Genomic DNA, 26,290 nt, shown 5'->3' on the forward strand with positions numbered 1-26,290 from the left:
AGTGCAACTTTCAGCAGGAAAAAATACTGGAAATTACATTTTACCCATTTAACTTTGCTGTTATTTTTTAATTCTCCCTCCTGGTTCTGAGCCTGTTATAGGGAATGACATTTTTCCTGCAAGACTGTGGCATGTGGAGGCAAAAAAAATATTATTTTACATGCCATCTAAGAACCACAGATAAATGCAGAATCCTGTCATTTCTGGAGTGCATATACATCAGAAAGAAACCAATATAGAATTGCATTCAACATGACTATCAACTATTATGTAAGTATAATGTTTGCTTGTATGCAAAAAAAAAAAATGTAAAAAATAAATTTTCTTACCACTTATTACTACTTGTGAAGCTCCCATCATCTTCGCTACAATTAGAGAAACCAGGCCAATAGGTCCTAAGTAATAAATATTAGAAACATATTAAATACATAATACAAAATTCTGATTTATCTAGTTTATGTGTTTCAGATCACATGACTATCACAAATGCAAGGTACACCATGGGAAAACATTACTTTAGAAAACAAAACATTTTATAAAGCACTCATAAGTAACATTTCCTTTTAAAATATACTACTCGGTAAAACCTAGTAAGTATAATACCTTGGTCCATGGTAATAAGGCAAGTCCGGTCATTATTCTATTAAAATTGATGGTGGATATTTAATTTTCCCACATTCCAAACATGCAAATAAATTCAAAATATTACAACCTACAAAAAGGTATGGTAGTCCTTTAGAATTACCTGCCCCGCAGATAAAGACTTTGCTTCCAAGTGTAACTCCAGCTCTTCTGCATGCATGGATTCCCACAGAGAGAGGTTCTACCAGAGCACCTTCCTCAAATGTTACATTGTCGGGAAGCCTGCAACAGACACATAATTCTTAAACACCCATGTAAGTCAGCTAAAGAAAATATGACTCTTTAATGCTGTGTCCACTGGATGAGTGGCAATAAGTGCTGACAAAACAACCTGGAAATCACCCATGTGTGGACTCTGGAGTGTCCATTCATACATCAATCATATCCAGATCTATTACATCCAACATTTTATGATGCTACCCTTGGTAAAAACTAGAGATGCTCACTGACCCCCGTGTTTTGGTTTTGTTTTTGGATCTGGATTACCTTCGTGTTTTGGTTTTGCCAAACCACCCTTGCGTGTTTTGGTTTTGCTTTTGTTTGGTTTTATTTTGCAATTTGTTAAAAAAAATACATTTATTTCTGCTAAAATAACATAATTTAGGTATTATTTTGTAGCTACATTATTTTTAACCTCACTAACACTAATTTCCAGTATTTTTTTATTCCATTTTGCCCACCTCCTATGTCACAATATGATTTTGATACACTAGAAAAGAAAAATGGCTGCAGTTCTTGCCACTGATAACAAAAAGGCCATTGTCATGCCTGGGCATAAGACCAAAAATCCACCTCTTAAGTGTGGAATTATTTTTACACAAATCCTGGCAAGAGTTGTCTATCCATTTGTAGCGTTTTTAAAGCCACACTCAGTAGAGGTAGGGACCTTAACCATCTGGGATCCTCATCCATGTTTCGTCATTTTTCAGCGAGTTTTTGGAAAACTGTTGGGAAAATCAGAAACTTAGGTTAAAAAAAATAACAACAAGCAGTCCAGCATAATCTACCTCCCTTCTCTCATCTACATCCCAGCACCTGCAATCTTCCCCCCCAACACCTTCATAATCAATATCCCCTGAACCAACAATTGCCAGTTAAACAATCCTCTGCAAGAGGAAGCAAGAATGAAACCTGTCACCCAGTCGCAAAGCGGATCACAGACGCCCTGGGTACTATGCTAGTGTTAGATCTGCGTCCAATGTCCACTATTAATACAGTTGGTTTAAGACATTTAATTGAGGTGTTCTGTCCCTGTTAGCAAATGTCATCACTATACCATTTTACTAGAAAACCTAATTGTCTCCTGTACCGGAAAGTTCCTAAAAATTTAATTTTTGGGCGACAAAATGGCATTCTACCCACTGTACACTTAACCACAGATATGTGGACAAGCGGAACTGGGCAAACTAAAGATTATATGACTGTGAAAGCCCACTGGGTTGGTCATTCGCCTTCCCCAGCATGGACAGCAGCAGCATGTACCTAGGTACGTCACATTTGTGAGAAGTAGGCTACTCTGTATATCAGCGGCTTCAGTAAGAGGCATACAGCTGACAATTTGCTTGGACTCTCCGGAGGATGTCATTTCTGATTACGACCCAATATTGGTCAAGCCTTACAGCGGGGTTGAATTCCATCACATTTCCTGTTTTGCACACACTAACAACTTGGTGTTACAGAACTTTTTGAAAATGACATGCAGGAGATGCTGTTTGTGTCCAGAAACATTTAGGGTCAATTTCTGGTTTCTGCAACAGCATGTAGGAGAATGCAGCAGCTGCAAGAAGACTGGCATTTGAGGGGAATATACTTTAGTCCAGCGAAGTAGTTACCTGTGAAGAAAGTGCAGACACGGTTAGCTTGAGTCAAGTCATTGCCTTAATAATACATTTTGAAAAGGTGCTACAGAAAATTATAGTGTGAAATAAAACAAAGTAAATGTGCTAACTATATTTTAATTGTAGATGAAATAATTAATTTTCTTCGCAAGGATCCCAGACTTATCAACATCTGGCTTGGACGTCTTCTCCTTCAGTTTCTCTGGCAACTGCTTGTTGTAAAAAAAATTGCTTTCCCAAGACACCCAGTGGTGATGCAGATGAGTCCGCACAACATTTTGATATTTGCTCTGCTGTAAAAGAATTGCCCACAAATCGTGACAGCTCTGCCCTAAAATCAACTAGTAATTCCATTTGGAAGGCCATTATCGGCAATTACATCATACTACACAGACTTCTATGATGGTGGGATGAATTAGTATTGTTTGAGGAAGATTATCACTAAACCCTGACACCTCTCCTGTTTCAGAGTGAGCTATGGTACAATAAAATGTAACTGCAGATTTAGACCAAGACTGTCAGCCCTATTATTTCTATTTCAGCAATTAAAATTAGCAATGGAGCGATGGAGCTCTTCTCTATGGGTGTTACCTATATAACGCAGCACAATTTGCCTGCAAATTCGCCAGACAAGCCTGATTGTCTTCCTCTTCATCAATGACTCTTAGCAATTGAGCACTCGTCTTTGGGTGTATATTACACCCAAACATTATTAGTGCAAATTATGAAAAATAAAGTTTAATCCCTAATAGGCCCTCCACCATCCTTGGTTGGAGTTATGGTCAAGGTCACACATTTTTTTGACAAATCCTTCAAATTAGCCCAGATATCAAACTGTTGTGGTCTGCCACATGCGTCATCCCTGCTTGTGTTTGGAAAGTGCAAATTGGTGCCAGAACTGCTGCCATTGGTGCCACACTGCTGCCTCTGGTGCAGGACTTACACAATCAACCGCATCAATATCAGCGCCCTCGTCGGATACCCAAATTTCCCCCACATCCTCTTCTAAAGACAAAGTGTCATCATCACTTGGTGTATCACCGGCTACACTCGGGCTGTTCAGGCAAACATCAGTAGAACTGCTGAAAGGACCCCTCTTTATGGGTACACTAACAGAATGCTCACGATTAGACATCCCACTGTTGGATGGACTCTCCACAGGGATTGATGTTATTTGTGATTCAGAGCAAACATTATCCTCTAATGCCTTACTGTTATCTTGCAGCTCGGCTTTGACGCAGTAGTTGTGCACCACTTGTAGGCTCTGTAATTTTTTTTGATCTGCCACTAATAGACAAAGGTGAAGGCCTCATTCTCTCTTTGCCACTGCGTGTATAGAATGGCATGTTGGCAAAAAAAAAATTATCGCCACTTAACTTTTCCACAGTTACACTTCTTTTGCGCTTCAACACGGTAAAAAAAAAATTGTGTGTGTGTTTTTTTGACTGATTTCAAAAGACTGTGTAGTTTGACATCGCCTTTCCCAGATGACGTACTGGAAACACTACCATTAGGACTGGTGACAGAACCTGGTTGTTGATTCTGCTCATATGTGGACTGCTTAGAATCCATTATGAGCCCAACGCACTTGTAGTGCTACAAATTGTTTTAGATACTGCTGACAGATAGTACTTTTGACAGCCAGAAATATTAATGCAAAAGAATGGTGGACACCCAAAAAGCACTTTGGAGTGCTACAAATTATTTTTTATATCTGCTGACAGATACTACTTTTGACAGCCAGAAATATTAATGCACATCCTCTATCCTCCTCTCTTCTCTATCGATTGTTAGCAGAATTGGAATCAAAATTGTATTGTCTGTCCCTGCTCTAATCAGCCTGTGACTACACCCTGCTCTCTCCCTCTGTCAAATGGCGATGGATTGCTGTGGAGGCAGGTATTTATAGTTTTGAAGTATCGCGAGAACCGAGCCCCGAGATCCGATGACGTGCGGCCTCGATTTGGATTCCGGGCGGGAGAGTACCGAGCCTGCACGGCTTGGTACTCGGATAGCCTAAGTTCGAGTGGGTTCGGTTCTCGGGGAACCGATCCCGTCCATCTCTAGTAAAAAACAAAACAAAAAAAAACATGAAAAGTTGCATCTCATAGATATAAACAATGATTAGCTGGAAGTAATTTGTGTGTTGGTCCTGATTTAATACACCATGACCCAATCAAGTGTGAAAAATAAGATTTTTACTCACCGTAAAATCCATTTCTCTGACTCCATTGGGGGACACTGCGAGACATTGGGGGGTAGTAGTGGCTCAGGAGTCTTGTCACTTTAACTGTAAAGTCTTTTGGACTCCTCCCCTGCTATGTCCCTCCTCTCCAGAGTAATCCTCAGTTTTGAATAACCAAGAGTGATGTAAAGGAGGTAATATAACCTGGACAGGTCTTAAATTATAAAGAACCATAACCAAAGTTTTCACACACAGCACTATATACAGAGCAAGGGAGGGTGCGCAGAGAAATGGATTTTACGGTGAGTAAAAATCTTATTTTCTCTTTCCTGCCATTGGGGGACACTGCGAGACATTGGGGATATACCAAAGCTTCCTCAAGGGTGGGAATGCTCTGGACCAGCTGCACGAATAATCCTGCGACCAAAGCTTGCATCAGCCGATGCAAAGCCTTGAAATCTATAAAATTTAGTAAATGTGTGGACAGAAGACCAAGTCGCTGCTCTACACAACTGTTCCGCCGACGCCCCGTGTCTAGCCGCCCAGGAGTCACCCACTGCCCTAGTAGAATGTGCCCTTAAGTTCTGCGGAACGGCTAGAGAAGCTGAAATGTAAGCCTCACGAATCGTGGACGTGATCCACCAGGCAATTGACTGCTTAGAAGCAGGCCAGCCTCTTTTATTGGCGTCGTATAAAATAAAAAGATTTCTGGTCTTTCTGACCTGAGATATACATAACTCTGTAGAGCTCGTACCACATCCAAGTACTGCATAGACCCTTCTGAAGAGTCTGTCTTTGTCTTGAACGCAGGGACAACAATTTCCTGATTTAGGTGGAATCTAGAAACCACCTTAGGAACAAAAGACGGTTTGGTACGAAGGACCGCCCTATCGGCGTGAAATATAAGAAAAGAGGGGTCACAGCGAAGCGCTCCAAGCTCAGACACTCTCCGTGCTGAAGCTATAGCCAACAAAAATACCGTCTTCCACGTAAGACACCGTAAGTCAATGGACTGCAAAGGCTCAAACGGAGGTTTAGAAAGAGCACGCAGAACCAAATTCAGGTTCCAGGGCTCGACAGGATGACAAAAAGGATGTTGTATACGCAAAACCCCCTGTAAAAATGTCTTGATATCTGAATATTCAGCAATCTTTTTCTGAAAATAGACAGAAAGGGCGGATATCTGACCCTTGAGGGAACCCAGACGTAAACCCTTTTGGACCCCATCCTGTAGAAAGTCCAGGAGGCGGGAAATCTTAAATTTTGAAGAGTGGAATCCCTTACACTCACACCACACAATATATGTCTTCCACACTCTGTAATATATGGAAGATGAAGCCGGCTTTCTGGCCCTAATCATGGTGGTTATAACATCCTGAGTGAAACCCTTAGCCTTAAGTATTAGGGTTTCAATAGCCAGGCCGTCAAAGCCAGCTGATCTAAACCTTGGTAAAGGAATGGACCCTGAACCAGAAGATCTGCCTGCATGGGAAGCCGGAATGGAGGAGCCCCTGCTAATAACAGCAGATCTGAGAACCACGCTCTGCGTGGCCAAAATGGAGCTATTACAATAGCGGGAACTCTCTCCCTCTTCACCTTCTTTAGCACCCGCGCAATTATTGGAATGGGCGGGAAAATGTACGCCATCCGGTATGGCCAAGGGGCCGACATGGCATCGACCATTTCCGCCCCTGGGTCTCGAGCTCTTGCGCCGTAGCGCGGAATCTGATGGTTCAGTTTGGACGCCATCAGGTCTATGTCCGGACGGCCCCAACAGTAAGGAGAATACCTGACTGTTTAGAGCCCATTCCCGGGGATGAAGAGTATGTCTGCTGAGGAAGTCTGCTTCCCAATTCTTCACCCCCGGAATGTGAATGGCTGAAATCTTGGGGACCTGATGTTCTGCCCACGCTAATATGCGTCTGGCCTCTCTCATTGCAGCCACGCTGCGAGTGCCCCCCTGATGATTTATGTACGCTACCGTGGTGGCATTGTCGGACTGAATCTGAAGAGGTGTTCCTCTTAGAAATTCCTGGGCTCCTATCAGAGTATTGTACACTGCTCTGAGCGCTAGAATATTTATTGGAAGAATGGATTTCTGAGGGGACCAGAGACCCTGAAGCCTCAGGGTTTCTGTTATTCCCCCCCCCATCACAACAGACTGGCGTCTGTTGTGACTAGAGTCCAAGCCCAGGTCTGTAAGGATTGGCCTCTCTCCAAGTTGGATCGGGACGTCCACCAGACAAGAGATAGCCTTGTGGGCGTGGACAGACAAACAATCTGTTTGTCCAGATTCTTCTGAGATCCTGACCACTTTCTCAAGATCTCTGCCTGAAGTGGACGGGAGTGAAACTGAGCAAAAGGAACTGCCACGAATACCGAGACCACCGTCCCCAGAAGGTTCATGCAACTGAGGACCAAGACTCTTTTTTTCAATAGCATGGCTCTGGTCCTTTTCTGCAAAGCTAAGACTTTTTCTGCTGGAAGATAAACTCTCAGAGACTGAGTATCGAAAAGCAGACCCAAGAAGCGCATCTGTTGAGTTGGCACTAGTGATGACTTGGGTAAATTCAACACCCAGCCCTGACTCTGAAGAAACTGCATAACAGTCTAAATCTGTTGTGATAGAAAAACCTCAGATGGTGCCTTCAACAGAAGGTCATCTAGGTAAGGGATGATTGTTATGCCCCTCTGGCGCAAAAGACTGGCCATGACTGCCATAATCTTGGTGAAGACTCTGGGGGCGGTAGCCAGGCCGAAGGGGAGAGCCCTGAACTGAAATTGTGCCTTTCCTACTGCGAACTGAAGGAGACTCTGGTGTCCTTCCCAAATCGGTACATGCAGGTAGGCATCCTTGATGTCTAACGATGCAAAAAACTCCCCTTTTTCTATCCCTTTTATTACAGAGCGTAGGGATTCCATGCGAAATCTCTGAATCTTCAGCTGCTTGTTTAGTGATCGAAGATTCAGGATGGGCCGGAAGGATGCATCTGGCTTTGGCACCAGGAAGAGGTTTGAATAAAACCCTAAACCCCTTTCTAAAGGAGGAACCTGGACTATTACCTGCGCAGTCAGAAGCTTTTGAATAGCTTCCTGAAGTGCAACATGTCTGAGGGGACAAGAGGGGAGAGGAGTGACGAAGAATCTGTGACGGGGGGAGTGGGCTAGATCTATGACATAACCCCGGGACACAATTCCTCAAACCCAGAGATCCATTGTGGATTTCCACCACTGATCCCTGAATTGAAGAAGTCGCGCCCCCACCTGATGCTCCCCCTGAAGAACTCTGTCACGCGGAGGGCTTGTCTGCTAGACGAGCAGAACCTATCCCTGCTCCACCTCTACCTCCTCTGCTTCTATTAGCGGATGGCCTAGACCAGGCTGTCCAACCTGCGGCCCTCCAGGTGTTGTGAAACTACAAGCCCCAGCATGCTTTGCCAGAAGACAACCTGTTGATAGCTGGAAGGGCATGCTGGGACTTGTAGTTTCACAACATCTGGAGGGCCACAGGTTGGACAGGCCTGGCCTAGACGCCAGAGCTGCCCTCTATTAAGGGTACCCCCCCTCTGGAAAAACTCAGAAAGGAACTAAACCTACCTTGACGGGGTCTGTTTGAAACCGTGGGTAGAGAAGTACTCTTTTCCCCCGTAGTCTTCTGAATAACCCTTTTGATCTCCGCCCCGAATAGAGTTAATCCATCAAAGGGTAAATTCTCCAAAGCTATTTTAGAATCTGCGTCCACTGGCCAAGTCCGTAAGCATAGGTTACGACGAGCTGCTACAATAAGAGCAGAGGCCTTAGCATTTACTGATACTGCATCCATGGCAGCGTTCGCTACATACTCCGAAGTTTCTAGTACATGTTCAGCTAGATTTACCAGCTCTGTACGCGGAGTGTTATCTCTAAGGCCCTTAATTAAAGCCTCTATCCATAATTGCACGGCCTTGTTAGCCCAGGCTACAGCCATATTAGGTCTAAACAAACTTCCCACAGCGGTATAAGCTGAGCGAAGGGCCAGATCACACTTCTTATCAGTGTAATCCTTAAGGGTTATCCGCTCTTGGACAAGGATAGGTGAAGATGAAGCTAACTGGGCTACCGGAGTGTCCACCGTAGGCAACGTCTCCCATTTTACTGTGTCCTCAGGAGGCAGAGGATAAAGGGACTTAAACTTTCCCGGCATCATAAACTGCTTATTTGGCTTCTGCCAAGCTTCAAAAATAATCTCCAACATTTCTGGAGAATGCGGGAATATTGCTAACTGTGCCTTAGGTCTTTTAAATAAGGAGATACCCTTAGGTGCTGCGGGCTCCGGATCAGCCAACCCTAAGGCATGCCTGATTCCCAAAATAAGACTATCCACACTTGTAGAGCCAGAGTCAGAATCATAGAGAGCCTCCGCTTCCGGGTCTATATCTACCTCACCTTCCTCGGCTGAGGAGAGATCAGAGAGCTGATCTATTTCCAGACCTGCCTCAGTAATGGCCCTTTTACCCCTCTGGGAAATAGATACTAGCCTATCTTTCCTGTGGGTAGACCCTGCCTGTGATGTGGAAGCATTCTCGTCAGACTGGCTGCCTGCAAGTGTAAGTGGGGTAGTGTTCACCCGCAGCATCACGGTCGTCAGTTTTTCCATAGTCGAAGAAAAGAACTGCATCCAGGGCGGTTCTACCATTGCAGAAGATCCCTCCTGGGCTGAGCCGTCTCGCCTCTGAGCGTCCGCAGTACAAGCTGCGCAAAGGGCGTTTCGGTCTGAGTGTCTGTGAAGATACCGGGTTTATCTGGCCCAGTGCTACCCAGTACCTTCTAGGATTCGTATGGTCACTCAGGCAAAATGCAGTTATAAACATACAACAGTATATTTATTGTCATACAAATCACACTACAATATTATGTACACACAGTAAATAAATGCCAGGCTGATTTACCACATCATCTGTCCCTTACCCCAATAACTTAAGGAGATATAGTCACCTGCTGTCCAGACTTCATGACCCATGGATCCCTCTCAGCTGCATATATAGACTTGAGTTAGAAAACGACAATTCAAAACTCCATCTTGCACCTTCCTGAATGAAATCCAAGCATGAACACCCCTCCCCCCTGGAGTTGTTCCTTATATATCACAGGTCTAATTTCCACAGTCTTTCCCCTCCCTGGACAAACCCCTGCATCTATTCTACTTCCCCATTGGCCAGTGCAGGACTAGGGGGTTTGGACAGGGCAGTGGAGATGAGATGTCCTTTCACAGAAGCCCCCTGCTGGGATGCAGACAGAACGTCTGGACTAGTCCTAAGGAGAACAATTGATGCTTAATTGGCTTCCCCTACTTCCAAGGATAAGGTAGCAGTGAGCCCCTCCTAAAATTAACCCCTTACACTACTTTGTGATGTCACAGGGTCCCCAGCTGTTCCATGCTTCCTGTAGAGGAAGGAGGGGGGAGAATGAATGCAGCTCAAGCCCTCTCACCTGTATCCTAGACACCACCTGATCTTTACCCATAACCCTCCTGGCTTCAGTTTAAGGACAATGAATAACATTACTTCAAGTCATCAATATATAATACAAAATATACATATTTAAATTGAATTACAATGTCCCCTTAACCACATGTAATTGGACAATGCAGTTGTAGTCTGATGAGCTGGGGAAACAAAAGAAGGGCTATACAAAGTATTTGCTATAATTCACATATCATACTCGTTTTGTCACATTCCTCCCCTACTTTTTTAGCCCTTGTTTCCCAGTGGCTCCCTAGCCCCAAGTAATCATTTCTTCCAAGTCCAAAGTTTCTGGCCTGCTGTGGTTTCTCCTGGGTCTGATGGCAAGGTAGACAGCAGTACACAGTTCCTCAATCTCCCACCAGGGTCCCATGGCTGCAGGCATATCTTCCCACTCAGCTGGAGTGGGGGTTTATGCTGCCCTGTGTCATAAGATGAGACAACAATAAAACTGGGCCACTCCTGTGCACACATCCATGGTAGGAGAGTTGTAGTCCAACATCCCTTGTGTGCCTTATCCACCCTTAATTGCCCAACTGCAAATAGTCCCTTGGCCTGTCCTCTGTTTCTGGAGACCATGCTCCCCTCCCCCACATATTCAAGTGAAAACTGCCAAGTGGCAGGCAAACTTTCTGGCTCCTTGTCCGTTTGTTTCTGGCAAAGATCCAATCCCCCCTCCCCCAAACACTCAAGGGACAACTGCCCAGTGGCAGGCAAGCGTGGGGGCTCCATTAATTCTTTGCTTATGGGGAATCCTCTGTCCCCCTCCCAAACCACATGTGGGTGCCCCTGTAAGTATGTTTGTGTGCATCTCCCCTCCCCTGCTACCACATCCAACTGTTGCACTACTTCCCTCGCCTCTGGCGCATCGGGGTAGTGTGAATCCTCATTGGACACAGACTTGTCCTCCTGGCAGCAAAGCAAAGTGGATGGTCCAGTGCAGGCCTCTGGTATTGGGTCCTGGATTCCCAGATTTGGAGCCGGAGTGCGATGCATCAAAGCTGGTGGGGCTGGTGAATCTTGCTGTACTGGTGCCCTCTCAGACACCCACTCAGTCAACATCTCCTCATCTGCCAATTCTGCATAGGGGAAGGCATAAGTGTAATTTTCCCAGGGCCCCATGGTAGTGGCCTCTGACATGACAATTCCTTTATCCTCTCCCATTAATTCTGTCCTACAGTCTGTAAACATGATTTCTGCTGAGATCATATGTTGCGCAAGTTTATGATTCTCTTCTGTCACAATTGGGTAAAGCTGTACATCACTTGCCCCGGAGAGCACACATGCGGTATCCTGCGTTACTTCATTAAACAAATTCTTTTCAGGCACAACAGGGATGGATAACTGGTCTTTTCTGTAATTCTGTTCTAACTCAGACACAGTCTCAGGTTCCAATAACACTGGCAAATTATCAGAAGATGCTACTACATGGTACTTACTTGGTAGCTCTTTTCCATCCAAGTCACCAAATGGGAGAATTTCTCCTAATCCTTTCTGAGTAGTCAGAGGTACAACATCCTCACCAAGCAGTTCTTCTCCAGTCTCCCCCAAGATAGTAGCTTGGGCAACTGTATTTAATCCACTGGGATGGACCTCCCCCTGATTAACAGACTGAGCAGCCATCTTTTTAGAGTGTGATAAAAGATATTCCAATTGGCATTTTTCAGTATTCACTCGATAACACTGATCCTGCCACATTTCAGTGTCCGTAAATCCTTGCCGCCATACCTCATCCTCTGCTTCTTCAAAACTCTGTTGCAGACATTGCATTTGTTCCCAGAGAGGTATGTGGGGACCTAAAGTGAGCATCCATTTTCTATAAACACTAAAGGCATTGACGGGATTCTCCTGATCTTTTAACAAACGTTTCAGGATATCCATGTGTGTGCAGTACAGGTAAGGTACACCCCGGATCTGGCATTCCACTATCAGCTCCTCCATACTCATTGTCTCTAGTGGATCTGTAGAATCTGCTAATGGGACAGATTCTATTAATACATTTGCAGGGGATTCATCAGGCATGTCCCTGTGCTGTAATAGTCCATTTACGTCTTGTTTGTACTGCTGATTATTGTTGTATCTGGATTCTCCCTTGGCCAGATTCTGCATAGTACAAATAACTTCATGTGTAAAATCATCCCATGCTGGTTCATCCTGAAAATTACAGGCACTTGCCTCCTCTTTCAACATTAGGAACACATCCAACAGGTTCTCCAATTTCTCCTGTAGACTGGCTCCTTCCCACATAATAATCTTTGGGCACTCCTCATCCCAATAATCCAAAATGTGCTGCATTGTGGTGGGGTGGTGCAACACATCCATATCCCCATCCTGCAGACACTCCCACAGTCCTTCATCCCAGTACACCTTTCTCCTGGTTGTACTGGACTGCTTCATCCCTTCCTTTGGGAACTTTTTCAACACTGGGCTGTGATCTGCTCTCTTGTTCCTAGAGCTCACACCCATTTTACTTCCAGGGATCACCTCACTGTGATTTCCTCTCTTTGAGACACGGTTCCATCTTCCGCTCTCCTCTGGCGGGGTGCGCTTCCCCTTATCAAATCGGCACTTAGACGGCATCTTCCCTCGCCTAAAGCCCACAACGCTTTTCGTGACACTTTCTACCTTAAAGCCTTTAGGAGTAAGTTCAGGATAATGTGGTAACTGGTTTCTAGTGCTAACTGCTTTGCAGAGCCCTGGAATGTATCACGATACAGTTCCCCTGCAGCTCTACCCAGATAGGACCTGGGACTGAGTGACCCCACTGCTTGCCACCAAAAATGTGAAGATACCGGGTTTATCTGGCCCAGTGCTACCCAGTACCTTCTAGGATTCGTATGGTCACTCAGGCAAAATGCAGTTATAAACATACAACAGTATATTTATTGTCATACAAATCACACTACAATATTATGTACACACAGTAAATAAATGCCAGGCTGATTTACCACATCATCTGTCCCTTACCCCAATAACTTAAGGAGATATAGTCACCTGCTGTCCAGACTTCATGACCCATGGATCCCTCTCAGCTGCATATATAGACTTGAGTTAGAAAACGACAATTCAAAACTCCATCTTGCACCTTCCTGAATGAAATCCAAGCATGAACACCCCTCCCCCCTGGAGTTGTTCCTTATATATCACAGGTCTAATTTCCACAGTCTTTCCCCTCCCTGGACAAACCCCTGCATCTATTCTACTTCCCCATTGGCCAGTGCAGGACTAGGGGGTTTGGACAGGGCAGTGGAGATGAGATGTCCTTTCACAGAAGCCCCCTGCTGGGATGCAGACAGAACGTCTGGACTAGTCCTAAGGAGAACAATTGATGCTTAATTGGCTTCCCCTACTTCCAAGGATAAGGTAGCAGTGAGCCCCTCCTAAAATTAACCCCTTACACTACTTTGTGATGTCACAGGGTCCCCAGCTGTTCCATGCTTCCTGTAGAGGAAGGAGGGGGGAGAATGAATGCAGCTCAAGCCCTCTCACCTGTATCCTAGACACCACCTGATCTTTACCCATAACCCTCCTGGCTTCAGTTTAAGGACAATGAATAACATTACTTCAAGTCATCAATATATAATACAAAATATACATATTTAAATTGAATTACAATGTCCCCTTAACCACATGTAATTGGACAATGCAGTTGTAGTCTGATGAGCTGGGGAAACAAAAGAAGGGCTATACAAAGTATTTGCTATAATTCACATATCATACTCGTTTTGTCACAGTGTCCAACGGAAAGTTTCATGTTACATTTAGAACAAGCATAATACATTACAGAAGGCACAGAGTGACCCTTGCCTTTTGCTGTCCCCTTCTCCGCCATTGTCCTGCTTATTATAATTATTATTATTAAAAGTAAGGCAGACAAACAGGGAGGATAATAAGTACTGGAGACTCCCAAACTTGAAAGTCTCTCAAACTATAAACACTCCTCAGCAATGCAAAAAACCTGCACTAACAGAGTATAGGCAGGAGCCTATACTCTAGTGACCTGGACTCCCCAGTCACTTACAAAAAACTGAGGATCTCTCTGGAGAGGAGGGGCATAGCAGGGGAGGAGTCCAAAAGACTTTACAGTTAAAGTGACAAGACTCCTGAGCCACTACTACACCCCAATGTCTCGCAGTGTCCCCCAATGGCAGTAAAGAGAAAGGAGGATTTTTTTTTTATACTTACGATAAATCCTTTTCTCTGAGTCCATCTGGAGGACACTGCTAACATGTAGTTGTATGAGGGGAGCTAAAAGTTGGCACTCAAACACTTAACTATTTGTTTAACCTACAGACAGACTCTTTCCCTCTGCAACCCTCTCCATCCTCAGTGTATTTATAAAGCCCCAAGGAATGGTAAGACAACTGAGAAAAGAGCAGAAGGAAGGGACCGCAGTGTCCCCAGATGGACTCAGAGAAAATGATTTATCATAAGTATAAAAATCCTCCTATCTCTTTCATCCTATCTGGGGGGCACTGCTACCATGGGGTCGGTCGATGTAAAGCAGCCCCCTAAGGGAGGGACCGCTCTGATAGCCCGGAATGAAAAACACTGTGGCCAAAACTGGCGTCCGAGGACGAAAAAATGTTAACCTTAGTAAAGGTATGGACAGAGGACAAGGTGATATGTAGAGTCCCAGCATATACTATGAGTAAGTAACCTTAGGATACAGTATATGTATAACCTGTATATAGCGTTTATAAGTCCTTGTAATCTAGCAGCACTTACACTATATAGACAAAAGTATTAGGACGCTTGACCGCTACACCAACAGGGACTGTAATGACACTGTATTCAAATACATATACTTTAATATGGAATTGGTCCCCCTTTTGCAGAGATTACAGCTTCCACTCTTCTTGGAAGGCTTTCCACAAGATGTTGGAGTGTTTCTGTGCCTATTCATTCTGTAGAGCATTTATGAGGTCAGGCACTGATGTTGATAAGGAAGTCTGGCTCGGAATCTCAATATATACCAAACCCAGACTCGCCCATCTGACTTTCAAACAGAGAAGGATGATTTGTCACTTCACAGTACACCTTTCCACTTCTCCACAGCCCAGTGTCTGGGTGTTTTACACCACTCCAACCGACACTTGGCATTGGTCTTGGTGATGTTAGGCTTGTATTCCATTAAGCTCCAAACCACAGTTTTTGTGCTTACATTAATGACATTAATGTCAGTGGAAGTTCGTAACTCTTCAGCTATGGAATCAGCAGAGCTTTGCCGACTTTTACACACCATGCGCCTTAGCAGTAGTTGACCCCGCTCTATGATTTTACATGGTCTTCCACTTCTTGGACGAGTTCAATAATTAACAGGTGTGGCCTAATACTTTTGTCCATATAGTGTACATCTCTAACACATTATATACATAGCTGTCAAAAAAACAGTCTTTTAGGATAAGAAAGGTACTTAGCCCTCCTAGGTGGCCAGGGACCCTCTGAACAGCGTGAGGAGAGATGTCTATGTGCAGCGTGGAGAATGTACAGCTTACCTCAGTAGTTAATAACAGTGCAGCTGCCATTTTCCGGCATTTTTCAGGAACACACCAAGTCGCCACTTTCTGTAGGGGTGTTCTCTCTTTCTGCTGCTCCTTGTTCCTCCAATATCTGTTATGGTGTGCTTGTCTTTTTTATCAAGCAGCCTAACGCTACCGCTTGTCTCTCTTGCTCTGGCTTCTATATATAAGCCCACAGCGCCCTTTAACCCATCTGTGTATGTGGTCCAAGTCTCCCCCTCCCATTACCGGGTAACTTGGTACCGTCCTAAAAATGGTGGCGTGCATCAGGACTACAGCGTACTCTACTGACTAGCAGCGCCGGTCACCATCCTGTCACTTCTTATCGTGATCTGTAGTACCAGAGCCGTCCATGCTCTGGCAATGCAGCAGCCGGGATCCTGTGAAGAAATGTGTTTCCAACACAGCCCTAGTAATAGCAGCGCTGCACCTGCACCTAATCTTAAGTAAAGAAAGTTAAAATAAATGAAAATAAAAGAAATTACTCTAAGTCTGTAAGAAAATGCTGCATAGAAGCACACAGTAAGCCCAACTCCTTTGGCACTCTAATTACACTGAGGATGAAGGGGGTTGCACAGGGGAAGAGTCTGTCTGTAGGTTAAACAAATAATTAACTGTTTGAGTGCCAACTCCTAGCTCCTCATACAACCCCATTGTAGCAGTGTCCACCAGATAGAATGAAAGAGAGGAGAAACACCATTAGTTTTGCTATTCTTGAGAGCAACTATCACACACTATCATGCCATGTTCAGAGTGACGTAAATATATTTGGCTAGCCCGTTGTCTCTCAAAATGTATCGTTCTGCTTTTGATAGCATGACCTGCACACATACAAGGTCAGATTCATTAAGGCACGCAAAACAAACATATTCTAAGTGTTTTTTTAAAAACGCATGTAATTCAGGCATACCTACACCCATATTCAACTACAAGCGGATCTGAAGAAACGTCTCCTGCTGAATCCGGGTCGTATTCAGACAGACACAATACACTGCAGGATACGTACAACACATATGTGGAATATAAAGTCCTAGCAGAACGCAGTATTTAATTATTGTTATTAATGAAAAATCAGTAAAATAAAATCTATTTTTTTACCCCCCCCCCCCCCATGAAAAACATTTATCATGATGTTATTAATGTCTACTGTACATAAAAGGCATTTTTACAGTTGCTCTTGATTGTAAACACATGTTCTAGCATACATACATGACCATAATCACAATCACTTGGCACTTACACCTGACACGCTAGTGATAAGTCTAAAAAACATGTACCTCAGGCACTGCTGCGTGCACTTGAGCTTGGCATAAGTGTCCTTTGCACTCCAAGACAAATTGCATACACTTGTGTTCTCTTTTGTTGCTGGGCATGTGCAGAGCAATTTAACTCAAAATACGGCATATATCGACATTTACATTCCTTAATGAATCAGACCCATAATTCAGTCAGTTACATGAGATACTTGGTGTACCTAATATAGTGTCCACTCTGTGCAGTTTAATAGAAAAATACAATACTTACATTATGATAAATAGTTTTTCTTTACACACAACAAATTTTACAGATGGGCTAAAGTTAGACTTAAGGTGCAATCTGGCGCCCGACAGATTGGCGACTTCATTGTTCTTCCCACCTTCCTTATAATGTGTTATATGATATAGAACTTTATAGTACTTGATGACCCTTAAGTGTAGTATCACAAAAAGTGAGAGTGTGACATGTAAAGTGTATTTTGTGTGTACATGATGTGTTATTGCTTTATATGCTTAACTAAAATTTATGTGAAATGTAAAGTTCACAATGTTGGATTCATTTGTATGGGCTACATTTTATGTTTGTTGTTGACTGTACTTATATTACATATGATTAATGATTTTAAGTTGTATTAGAGTAATGTGCATATTTTATTCATGTGGTGGCTAATACTGAGTAAGACTGAAACTTGGATTTACCAATAGGTTCAGGAGCATGTAGTTATGATTTTGAACAGAAATTACATTTTATAATTGCACCACACAGAAATGTGCCACCCACAGCGTGTGTATGAAAAATATAACTGTGTAGGATTACAAACTGGTGGTACACTTAATAATAATCTCCAGACCTACTCAGTACAACATTAAATATATCCGAAATTGACATATTTCTTACTTATAGCAGAAGTTGGCATTGTGTGTGTAATATTGGCACAGGTTTCCATCATCAGGTGGTGTAGCGCAAAAGAAAATTGTGGGTGACAGATTATAGCGGCCAGTTTTGCAGAATTCATCTGTTTCTCTTGGGACTCCAGGTTCGATCGCCACTCTGTCACCTGCAAAGTTCAAACAAAATATATATTTTTTTAAATAAAAGTGTTTTTATTTGGATTTTCAAACAGATACAAAACATGCAATGACTTTCTACATAACTAAACTAACTAGACAAATCTAAGATTCTAACATAAGCAAATACCGTATGAACATGTTGATCCAGAGAACAGAGGAAAGCGAGGGTTTGTAGGACCATATTAGTGCAACTCCTTAAACACAGTGAAACAGTAATATTGCAATACCAATAAAGATAATAGGGGACTGTCATTAAAACCCTAATAGCAGCGTTGCGCAGGGCTTGGAACCAATGAAGAGAACAGGAGTGGGATGCATAGCGAAGGGGGTCAAGCTTACACCAGTACGTCATCGTCATCCTGATAGGGATGAGTGACACACTGGGATTTGTACCAGTGATGCCACAACTTGTGATACTTGTGTATGGCCTTTCTGCTCCCATACATAAACCATTAATGTTTCCAAATAGCATTGACCAGGGCAATCCAAATGTGGACACTGGGAGGCTCAGAGGCCATTCAAACGCTGGCAAGATCACATTGGCCAGGAAAGTTAAGGTAAACGTATATTTAAACAGCGGCTTGTTAAAAGTCTCTTCTAATGTGAGACCAAAGAGGGCAGAGGCGGCTGCCAAAGTGGAGGAGATGCAGCTCCATACAGTGGAGCTGCGCGTTGTCCCATTTTGTGCAGTAGAGTTGGGGTAAAGTAGACTCTGTAAAGAACATAGAAATGCATCTGTTGGAACCACAGACATGAAGGAACCAATCAATAGGCTCCAGTCCTCATCAAAGATATCGCCCAGGTCAGTGCCCACTTGGCTCTAAGGGGGACCCACCCCTCTGGCAACAGTGTGGGCAAAAAGAGAGCATAAAGTACAAATATTGTCTTGCATGAAACAGTATGCAGGAGGTTTTTAAGAGGAGAATCTACCACTTGTGTCATATCTCTGTCAAATTGGGCCACCAGGGCATGTCTAAATTGTAGATAGCGAAAATAACATATCTGTGAGTGAGTGTCTCATTAGAACATTGAGTATATGATAAGAAGACTTTCTGCCAAGGCAAACCTGCAGAAACAGTCTGTCACTTGGATGTGATGTGTCAGTATAAAACCATATCATGCTTTGCATATTCTGGTGGGTGTGACAATGACTCACAGGACTGCAACATAAATGGGATTTTCCAGAAATCCCTTATCCATTTGAAGAGGCTTATTTGAATATGTGTCACTAGAAAATACACACTTCTGGCTTGTTGCTAGTCTTCAAGATCTATTCTTGTTAAAAGCTTCAATTAATCAAAAGTATAGCAACTAAAATCAATGTTTCAGTGACTGACACTTGTAATGTGCAATATGCACAAAATGTGGTCTGTCAATGAACCTGGAATTGTGCAGCTCTGTGAGAATGATTGAAAAATAAATATAAAAATAGATGAAATCTTCTTTGAACTTGGAGTAGGGAGGGATATATTGGTTAAAGAATGTAATGCAGTCTCTTGTGTAACAGAAATGCTCTTTATCTATCTTTACTATCCGGCACTGGTTTAAGAGATTGGAGTTCTATAGGTCTATGGATGAAATGCTTCTATAAGCAGCGGACTCATTTGAAATGTATTGCACCATTTGGGGCCACTGGTAAGTATTCACAGATTCAGCAGAATTCTTGACTGTATCCACCACAACATCTCTCTAACCAGGAGTTTATAGATTTTATACATATGTCAGAATCTAAAGGTTTTCTGCTATACCAGTGGTTCTCTAAGAGAGAATCCAATGTATTTAGAAATACAACGGTACCTAAATACTCAGTACCCCTCTCCTCTTCCCCCCTGTCTCTACCTTACCCATTCCCCTTCTGTCTATATGTTGTCTGTTATAAGATTCGGATACACTTGGCTGCTGTTACGTTTACATGCCTCCAGGTGACGCAATGCTTCTTAAATGTACAAAGGCGCCGAGTAATGTAACTTTCATTGTACTTCACATATGCTTGTTTTTCAAAACCCAGTAAAAAATTGTTTTGAAAAAAGAAATGCTCTTTACAGACTGTAGATTGATGAATTCAATAATAATGTTAAATCAAGTTATCCAACATAATCTTCTTTCTAATTTCAGCTTGTTGCTCAACATCGTCTAAGGTCTGTGGAATGTCTGTTTGGTTGTACTGCTTTATGGATCACTATACAATAAACAAAAATAATATACACTTTCAAAGTTTAATATACCTGGTAAAAGTGTTTATTCACAGCTAACATATTAAAACTTTCTTTGGAGGTAAGAAAAAAGTAATTGCACAACCATTTCAACCATTAACTTATTTTAACACTGCCGCGTCATCCACTGCAGGTGAAGAAGAGTATTTTCACAACAATATATGCTCAAGGTAACAATCAGGTGCCTCTCATACGCAAGAAGGCATAAATGGATTACCCACTATGTAACCTAGGTTCCTGTTCTAGGCCTCTGAAGTGCCTGAGTTGCGCTAGTCCATTTGCATATTTTCTTTTCTTTTTTTGTTTCTTTTTAAACGTGGTGAGAAGGGGGCACAAACCAGTATGTTGCATAGGGTTCCATAGGGGGGTATTCAATTGTTAGCGAGTTTGTAATTTCGAGCGAGTTAAGTCTTTTTTTCGAGCGCGGAAACTTCTCCCGCAATTCTAATCTTTTTTTTTTTTTTTTTTACCAAAACGGTCTTATCACGCTCCAACCGTTTGTCAATGTTAAAGTATAGGCTGGATGCAAACCCTCAGCGGAAAAAGCTATTCAATTGTTTTTTAACGCTGTGGGTGAAACAGGCAAATCTGCTGTTTCATCTCGCACCTCCTTGGTCTGCTCAAAGAAAAAAAAAATTTTTTAAGTTAAAAAAAAATCTAAATTAAACTGAAAAAATAGGTGTAAAAGTTCATTAAAATAACCTGAAAACTGAAAAGTACTATTTTTTTTAAAAAATAACAGTGTAATAAGTAATTTTTTTTTCAAAGTCCCCCCCTCCTTTAAAAAAATCCATTAGTGGTGCATGTATTTAAACTTTATTTATTTATTTTTTAGGGGGGGGGGGGGGGGGGGGTTGTGCCTGACCTCAGGCAGCTCTCATCAAAATTGTGAAAAGTAGCATGTTATTTATTTATTTTTTAAAACCAAAAGCGTTTGCTCCCCATTCTATACTTTAGTCTTAACCCTAGTGCTGGCAGGCTATTGCTGTGCGTTTAAATCATTGAAAAATTTTGCGTAGGGTTCCCCTATTTTCATTGAACCGGCACTAGGCAAACCAGCCGGGCTGATAGGCACTATAGCAGGGGGGGGGGGGGGACGCAGTTTGGGTCCCACGGCCATAATGACTAAACACCCGCAGACTGTTCAGCGCTGGCCTGGATTCCCTAGGGAGTGTGGTCCGCTGAAAAATGTAAGCGGGCCACCCCCTTAGGGACACCCAGCCCAGTGCCGATAGCACTAGGGCTCTTCCTACTACCCCTGGGCTGTGGGTAGTAGGGTAATAAATGGGGATTTTGTATGAAAAAAAACAAAAAAAAATTTTTGACTTGTGGAACTACATGTCCAGCCATGTTGGCCTAAATAGTGTGGGCATGCTGCTACTTGTCTAACTACAAGCACCAGCGTACCCTTGGCACCCAGGGCATGTTTGCACTTGTAGAACCACAAGTGCCAACATGCTCTTACACCCACGGCTGGCTGTGATCTGTAGTTCCACAAAGCAAAATGTTAAATAAAAGCACAACACCCTCATTCCAACCACAAATCTTTATTAAAAATGTATAAAACCCCAAGAAATGCAGTAAACACCCTCATGTACACCATAGATTTTTATTAAAAAACAAAAAAACAAAATACTCACCATGGACGAAATCCTCAGTTTTCTGATGCTTTACCTACACACACTCATTTACGCAAAGTCCCAACAAATATTTGTACCTTATAAATGTCCATGCTTGGCCACTGTTCACGAAATGTTTGTAAATGGCAAAAAATTTACCTGCTTGTAAAATCTATCTGCTGTCCAGGGGGGGGGGGGGGCATTGTTGCTTGCAGTGCTGGGGCCCTTCTTGATTGCAGTGTGGGGGCCCATTCTCTTGTGCAGTGCTGGGGCCCTTCTTGATTGCAGTGTAGGGGCCCAATCTCCTTTGCAGTGCTGGGGCCCTTCTTGATTGCAGTGTAGGGGCCCAATCTCCTTTGCAGTGCTGGGGCCCTTCTTGATTGAGTGTAGGGGCCCAATCTCCTTTGCAGTGTTGGGGCCCTTCTTAATTGCAGTGTAGGGGCCCAATCTCCTTTGCAGTGCTGGGGCCCTTCTTGATTGCATTAATTTTCTTTTATTTTTTTATACTAAAATAACTGCCTTAACCACTCCTCATTTTAAACTCGCTAGGACCAATAATAGAGCGCGAGGGGGGTGGATGCAATGTTAACAATTGAATTGAGCGTTTTTGTTTTTGTTTTTAAAACGAGCGCTCGAACAGGAAAAAACGAGCGCGGGTTTTTGGGGTTTTTTTCGAGCGCAGGATTTTCACCCGTCTCGCTAACAATTGAATATCCCCCATAGAGTCTTACTCTGGTTCTGCCCTATATGTCCTACTTTTGGCCTCTTTCCCTTTGGTTCCTCATGAGACTCCTACTGCCAGCTCTTCTCTTTAGTAAGTGACACTACGGCATATTGGCTGCCAGTTATTTCCTGATTCCAGTGATCAACACAAATTGTGGGGATCTCAGGGCCTTGTGATGTCCCAGACTACTTAGGAAGTTCTTGGCAACTGCAACAAGTGTCTGACAGCTCATGTGCAGCCTAGCAGTACAATAAGTGACAAACAGGTGTCAGCAGCACTAATATTCAAAATCTTCTTGACTGCTGCAGATAGCGCGTAGGAACATTACCAATCTACTGAGGGGGGTGTATCTTCCAGACGATGAGGTTTCTGGACATGACAATCATGCAGTTCTGCTACCTTGGTGTGGGATGTCATGTTTTTTTTTTTAAATTTGACATTGGCAATGACATTTGTTACATTTATAAAAAAAAAATATTCCTACAGAAGAAAGTAGATTCTAAATTTGTACTCTTCAAAATTCAACTTGTAAAGAATTGAATATTAATGAACAGCAGAATAATCATCATGGTTGGGTACCTGGTTTCAGGTGAATTACAGAGGCTCCCACTTTAACCACTGTCCCGGAAGCTTCATGTCCAAGAACCATGGGGTTTTTCACAATAAAATCTCCAATACGACCATGTTGCCAGTAATGTACATCCGAACCACATATTCCCACGGAATGCATCTTTATCAACACCTCTGTAAATAAATATTATTGAATAAAATTAAATTAGATTAATGTATGGTTTTTTGACAAACAAAATACCATGTTGTATGTATGCATATTCTCTGAAACACAGTATTGGTTGTGGTCATATTGATACTTCAAAGTTTGGCTTTCTTCAGCAGAAAACTGTTGCATTCTGCAGTCCAAACACTGGCATAAATTAAATCTATAATGATTTTTCCCCAGAAGGTGGGCTTAATGTTAAAGCAATACTAGTTAAATCAACCTTTAAGATAAAGATGTTTTAACAAAGAGCTAAATGTATAAGCTGCTCCTTACACTGTAGCAACACACATCTCATGCAACTGTCTGTTTCTAGTGTAGAACTTCTGACACCTTGCGACACTGACACCCTTAGGTGATTCATACATGAACAACTTCTTGCTTCAAATCAAACAGTGCTTTATTGTTTGCTTCACAATAACAGCATGCAGTCTTGTCAGTATGACACCAGTAAGCAATACAGAGTTACTTACACCTCCTGGTGACCCTAATGCTAACTATCAGAGACCAGCTCTCTAGACACCGGCCAGCTCTTCTAGCATTGGTCACAAACACAAATGTACAATTCTGGCTTATACAAATCTCCTGCTTTTGGTCTAATTACCCCATTAGACCACCTAGGTGTGTGACTGTGTAAGGTTTAACCACGTACGCAGCTTTCCCATGCAGGCTTCCCACAAACTCAACTGTCCCTAAGCAGAAGAGATGTGGCAAATAGGCCTCTTGCTTCACTAGTTTCATGCGTTCAACATTTTTAACCTTTAATAATAGCCTAACAATGTAACACGAGAACAGGGAGTTAAAATAAACTATAAAGCACAAACATTGGAGTAGCTTTTGCAATAGGCCTATAAATACACAAGATTTTAACAGATCCAATTCACAACTAGTTATCAAGCAAGTCACAATTTGCTCTGAGTTCTTCAAGCTTGGGTCTTGATAATAGCTCTGTCATAGCATCAGCTATCATTTTATTAGTTTCACAGTATACCAGCACAATGACATCACATTCCACTAGGACACATAGGCCTATTTCAGCAGTGCCTGACATCAATAAGCTTTGTTCTATCCTTTACCTTCTCAGTATTTGCAAGCTTGATATACCTTTGGTTGTCTTTGACCCCGGTCTTCTGATTGCAAATGGACAGGGGGTTCACCGCTTTGCCACTACTATTAAAGTCAAATGTCTACTCTGACAATGTCTAGTTACACATTAGCTAAAAATGGCTAGGGGCAGTTCTCCCACCCCAGACTTGCACTAAAAAAAGCATAAAAAGGAGGCATAAAAGCATAAAAAGTAGTGCTTTACTAGTAGTCTAGTACAGTACTACTATCTTGTGGTATATGTATATGCACTTCAAAGAACAGTTAATTGAACACAAATTCCATGATGCTATTCCCTGCACTGCTATATATGCCTGTGACCAATAGATTGAAATCTACCCCTCCCTCCCCAACCCCTAGGTGCCGATGAAGGAGCATGACGATAGAAGCTTCTACCATCCTACAACTGGCAACATCACATCAGTGTGTAGTTGGTACTCATTCTGCAAACGGCCATCTTAGTCAGCACCAGTAGGAGTAGTCAGCAAGGGATAGTTACTGAAAACAGCAGATCCCAAAACAGTGCGGGGGAAACGGGTTGGGTTAGAAAGCAAATTATGTCACAGTGCTCTTCTCCATTTCCGGCATATCTTTCAGGGTGTGACACGTACAAGTCCTCTTCAATGTCGCCAATTATAATGGCTGTTTTGCTGACAAAATGTCTCATTTCCTTTTGTATAACTGCCACGTCCACCAGGGTCCTGATTAATCTTGTCTTCAATCTGTGAAGTTTGTCTTCAGAACCATACTTAGCCTCAATAACTGCATGCTTGTCTGGTGGAAACTAGGCATTGATTAGCATTGATCACCTTTTACCTGGAGAATTAGTATTAGCCAATCAGCTAATGATAATGTTCCGGGCAAAGCTAGGAAAAGTACGACTCCCATTTTCGACCAACAAATACCACTAAATTGTGTTTTCTGGGGATAATGTTGCAATTAAATTCAGAAATTTTGATGGCAGCTTTACAAAGCGGTGTTTGTTAACATGTCCAGGTACAGTGCGCATCCGGAAAGTATTCACAGTGCTTCACTTTTGCCACATTTTGTTATGTTACAGCCTTATTCCAAAATGGAATAAATTCCTTTTTCCCCTCAAAATTCTACACACAATATCCCATAATGACAACGTGAAAAAGTTTTTTAGAGATTTTTGCAAATTTATTAAAATAAAAAACGAATAAATCACATGTACATAAGTACTCACAGCCTTTGCCATGAAGCTCAAAATTGAGCTCAGGTGTATCCTGTTTCCACTGATCATCCTTGAGATGTTCCTACAGCTTAATTGGAGTCCACTTGTGGTAAATTCAGTTGATTGGACATGATTTGCAAAGGCACCCACTGTCTATATAAGGTCCCACACTTGACAGTGCATGTCAGAGCACAAAACAAGCATGAAGTCAAAGGAATTTTCTGTAGACCTCAGAGACAGGATTTTCTGGAGGCACAAATCTGGGGAAGGGTACAGGAAAATATCTGCTTCTTTGAAGGTCCCAATGAGCACAGTGGCCTCCATCATCAGTAAATAGAAGAAGTTCAGAACCACCAGGACTCTTCCTAGAGCTGGCCGGCCGTCTAAACTGAGCGATCGGGGGAGAAGGGCCCTAGTCAGGGAGGTGACCAAGAACCAATGGTTACTCTGTCAGAGCTACAGCATTCCTCTGTGGAGAGAGGAGAACCTTCCAGAAGGACAACCATCTCTGTAGCAATCCACCAATCAGTCCTGTATGGTAGAGTGGCCAGAAGAAAGCCACTCTTTAGTAAAAAGCACATGGCAGACCACCTGAAGTATGCCAAAATGCACCCGAAGGACTATCAGACCATGAGAAACACAATT

General features: G+C 42.8%; 1 protein-coding gene across 5 annotated transcripts in view; it reads right to left on the reverse strand.

Annotated features, from left to right (window-relative positions):
* The window catches only part of SORD (sorbitol dehydrogenase), a 61,235-nt gene that overhangs the window by 18,941 nt on the left and 16,004 nt on the right, over nucleotides 1–26,290 (reverse strand). For 4 of the 5 annotated variants that reach the window (XM_075208136.1, XM_075208138.1, XM_075208139.1 and 1 more), the window contains 4 exons: nucleotides 23,151–23,315; nucleotides 17,843–18,002; nucleotides 746–864; nucleotides 330–395 (listed from right to left, as the gene is read on the reverse strand). In XM_075208136.1, coding sequence (XP_075064237.1) covers nucleotides 330–395; nucleotides 746–864; nucleotides 17,843–18,002; nucleotides 23,151–23,315 — 510 coding nt within the window. The remainder of the gene's footprint in view (nucleotides 1–329; nucleotides 396–745; nucleotides 865–17,842; nucleotides 18,003–23,150; nucleotides 23,316–26,290) is intronic. The other variant, XM_075208140.1, reaches the window with a different exon arrangement.

This window comes from Mixophyes fleayi, chromosome 4 (assembly GCF_038048845.1).
Source record: "Mixophyes fleayi isolate aMixFle1 chromosome 4, aMixFle1.hap1, whole genome shotgun sequence".
In the NCBI taxonomy this organism is placed as follows: Eukaryota; Metazoa; Chordata; class Amphibia; order Anura; family Limnodynastidae; genus Mixophyes; species Mixophyes fleayi.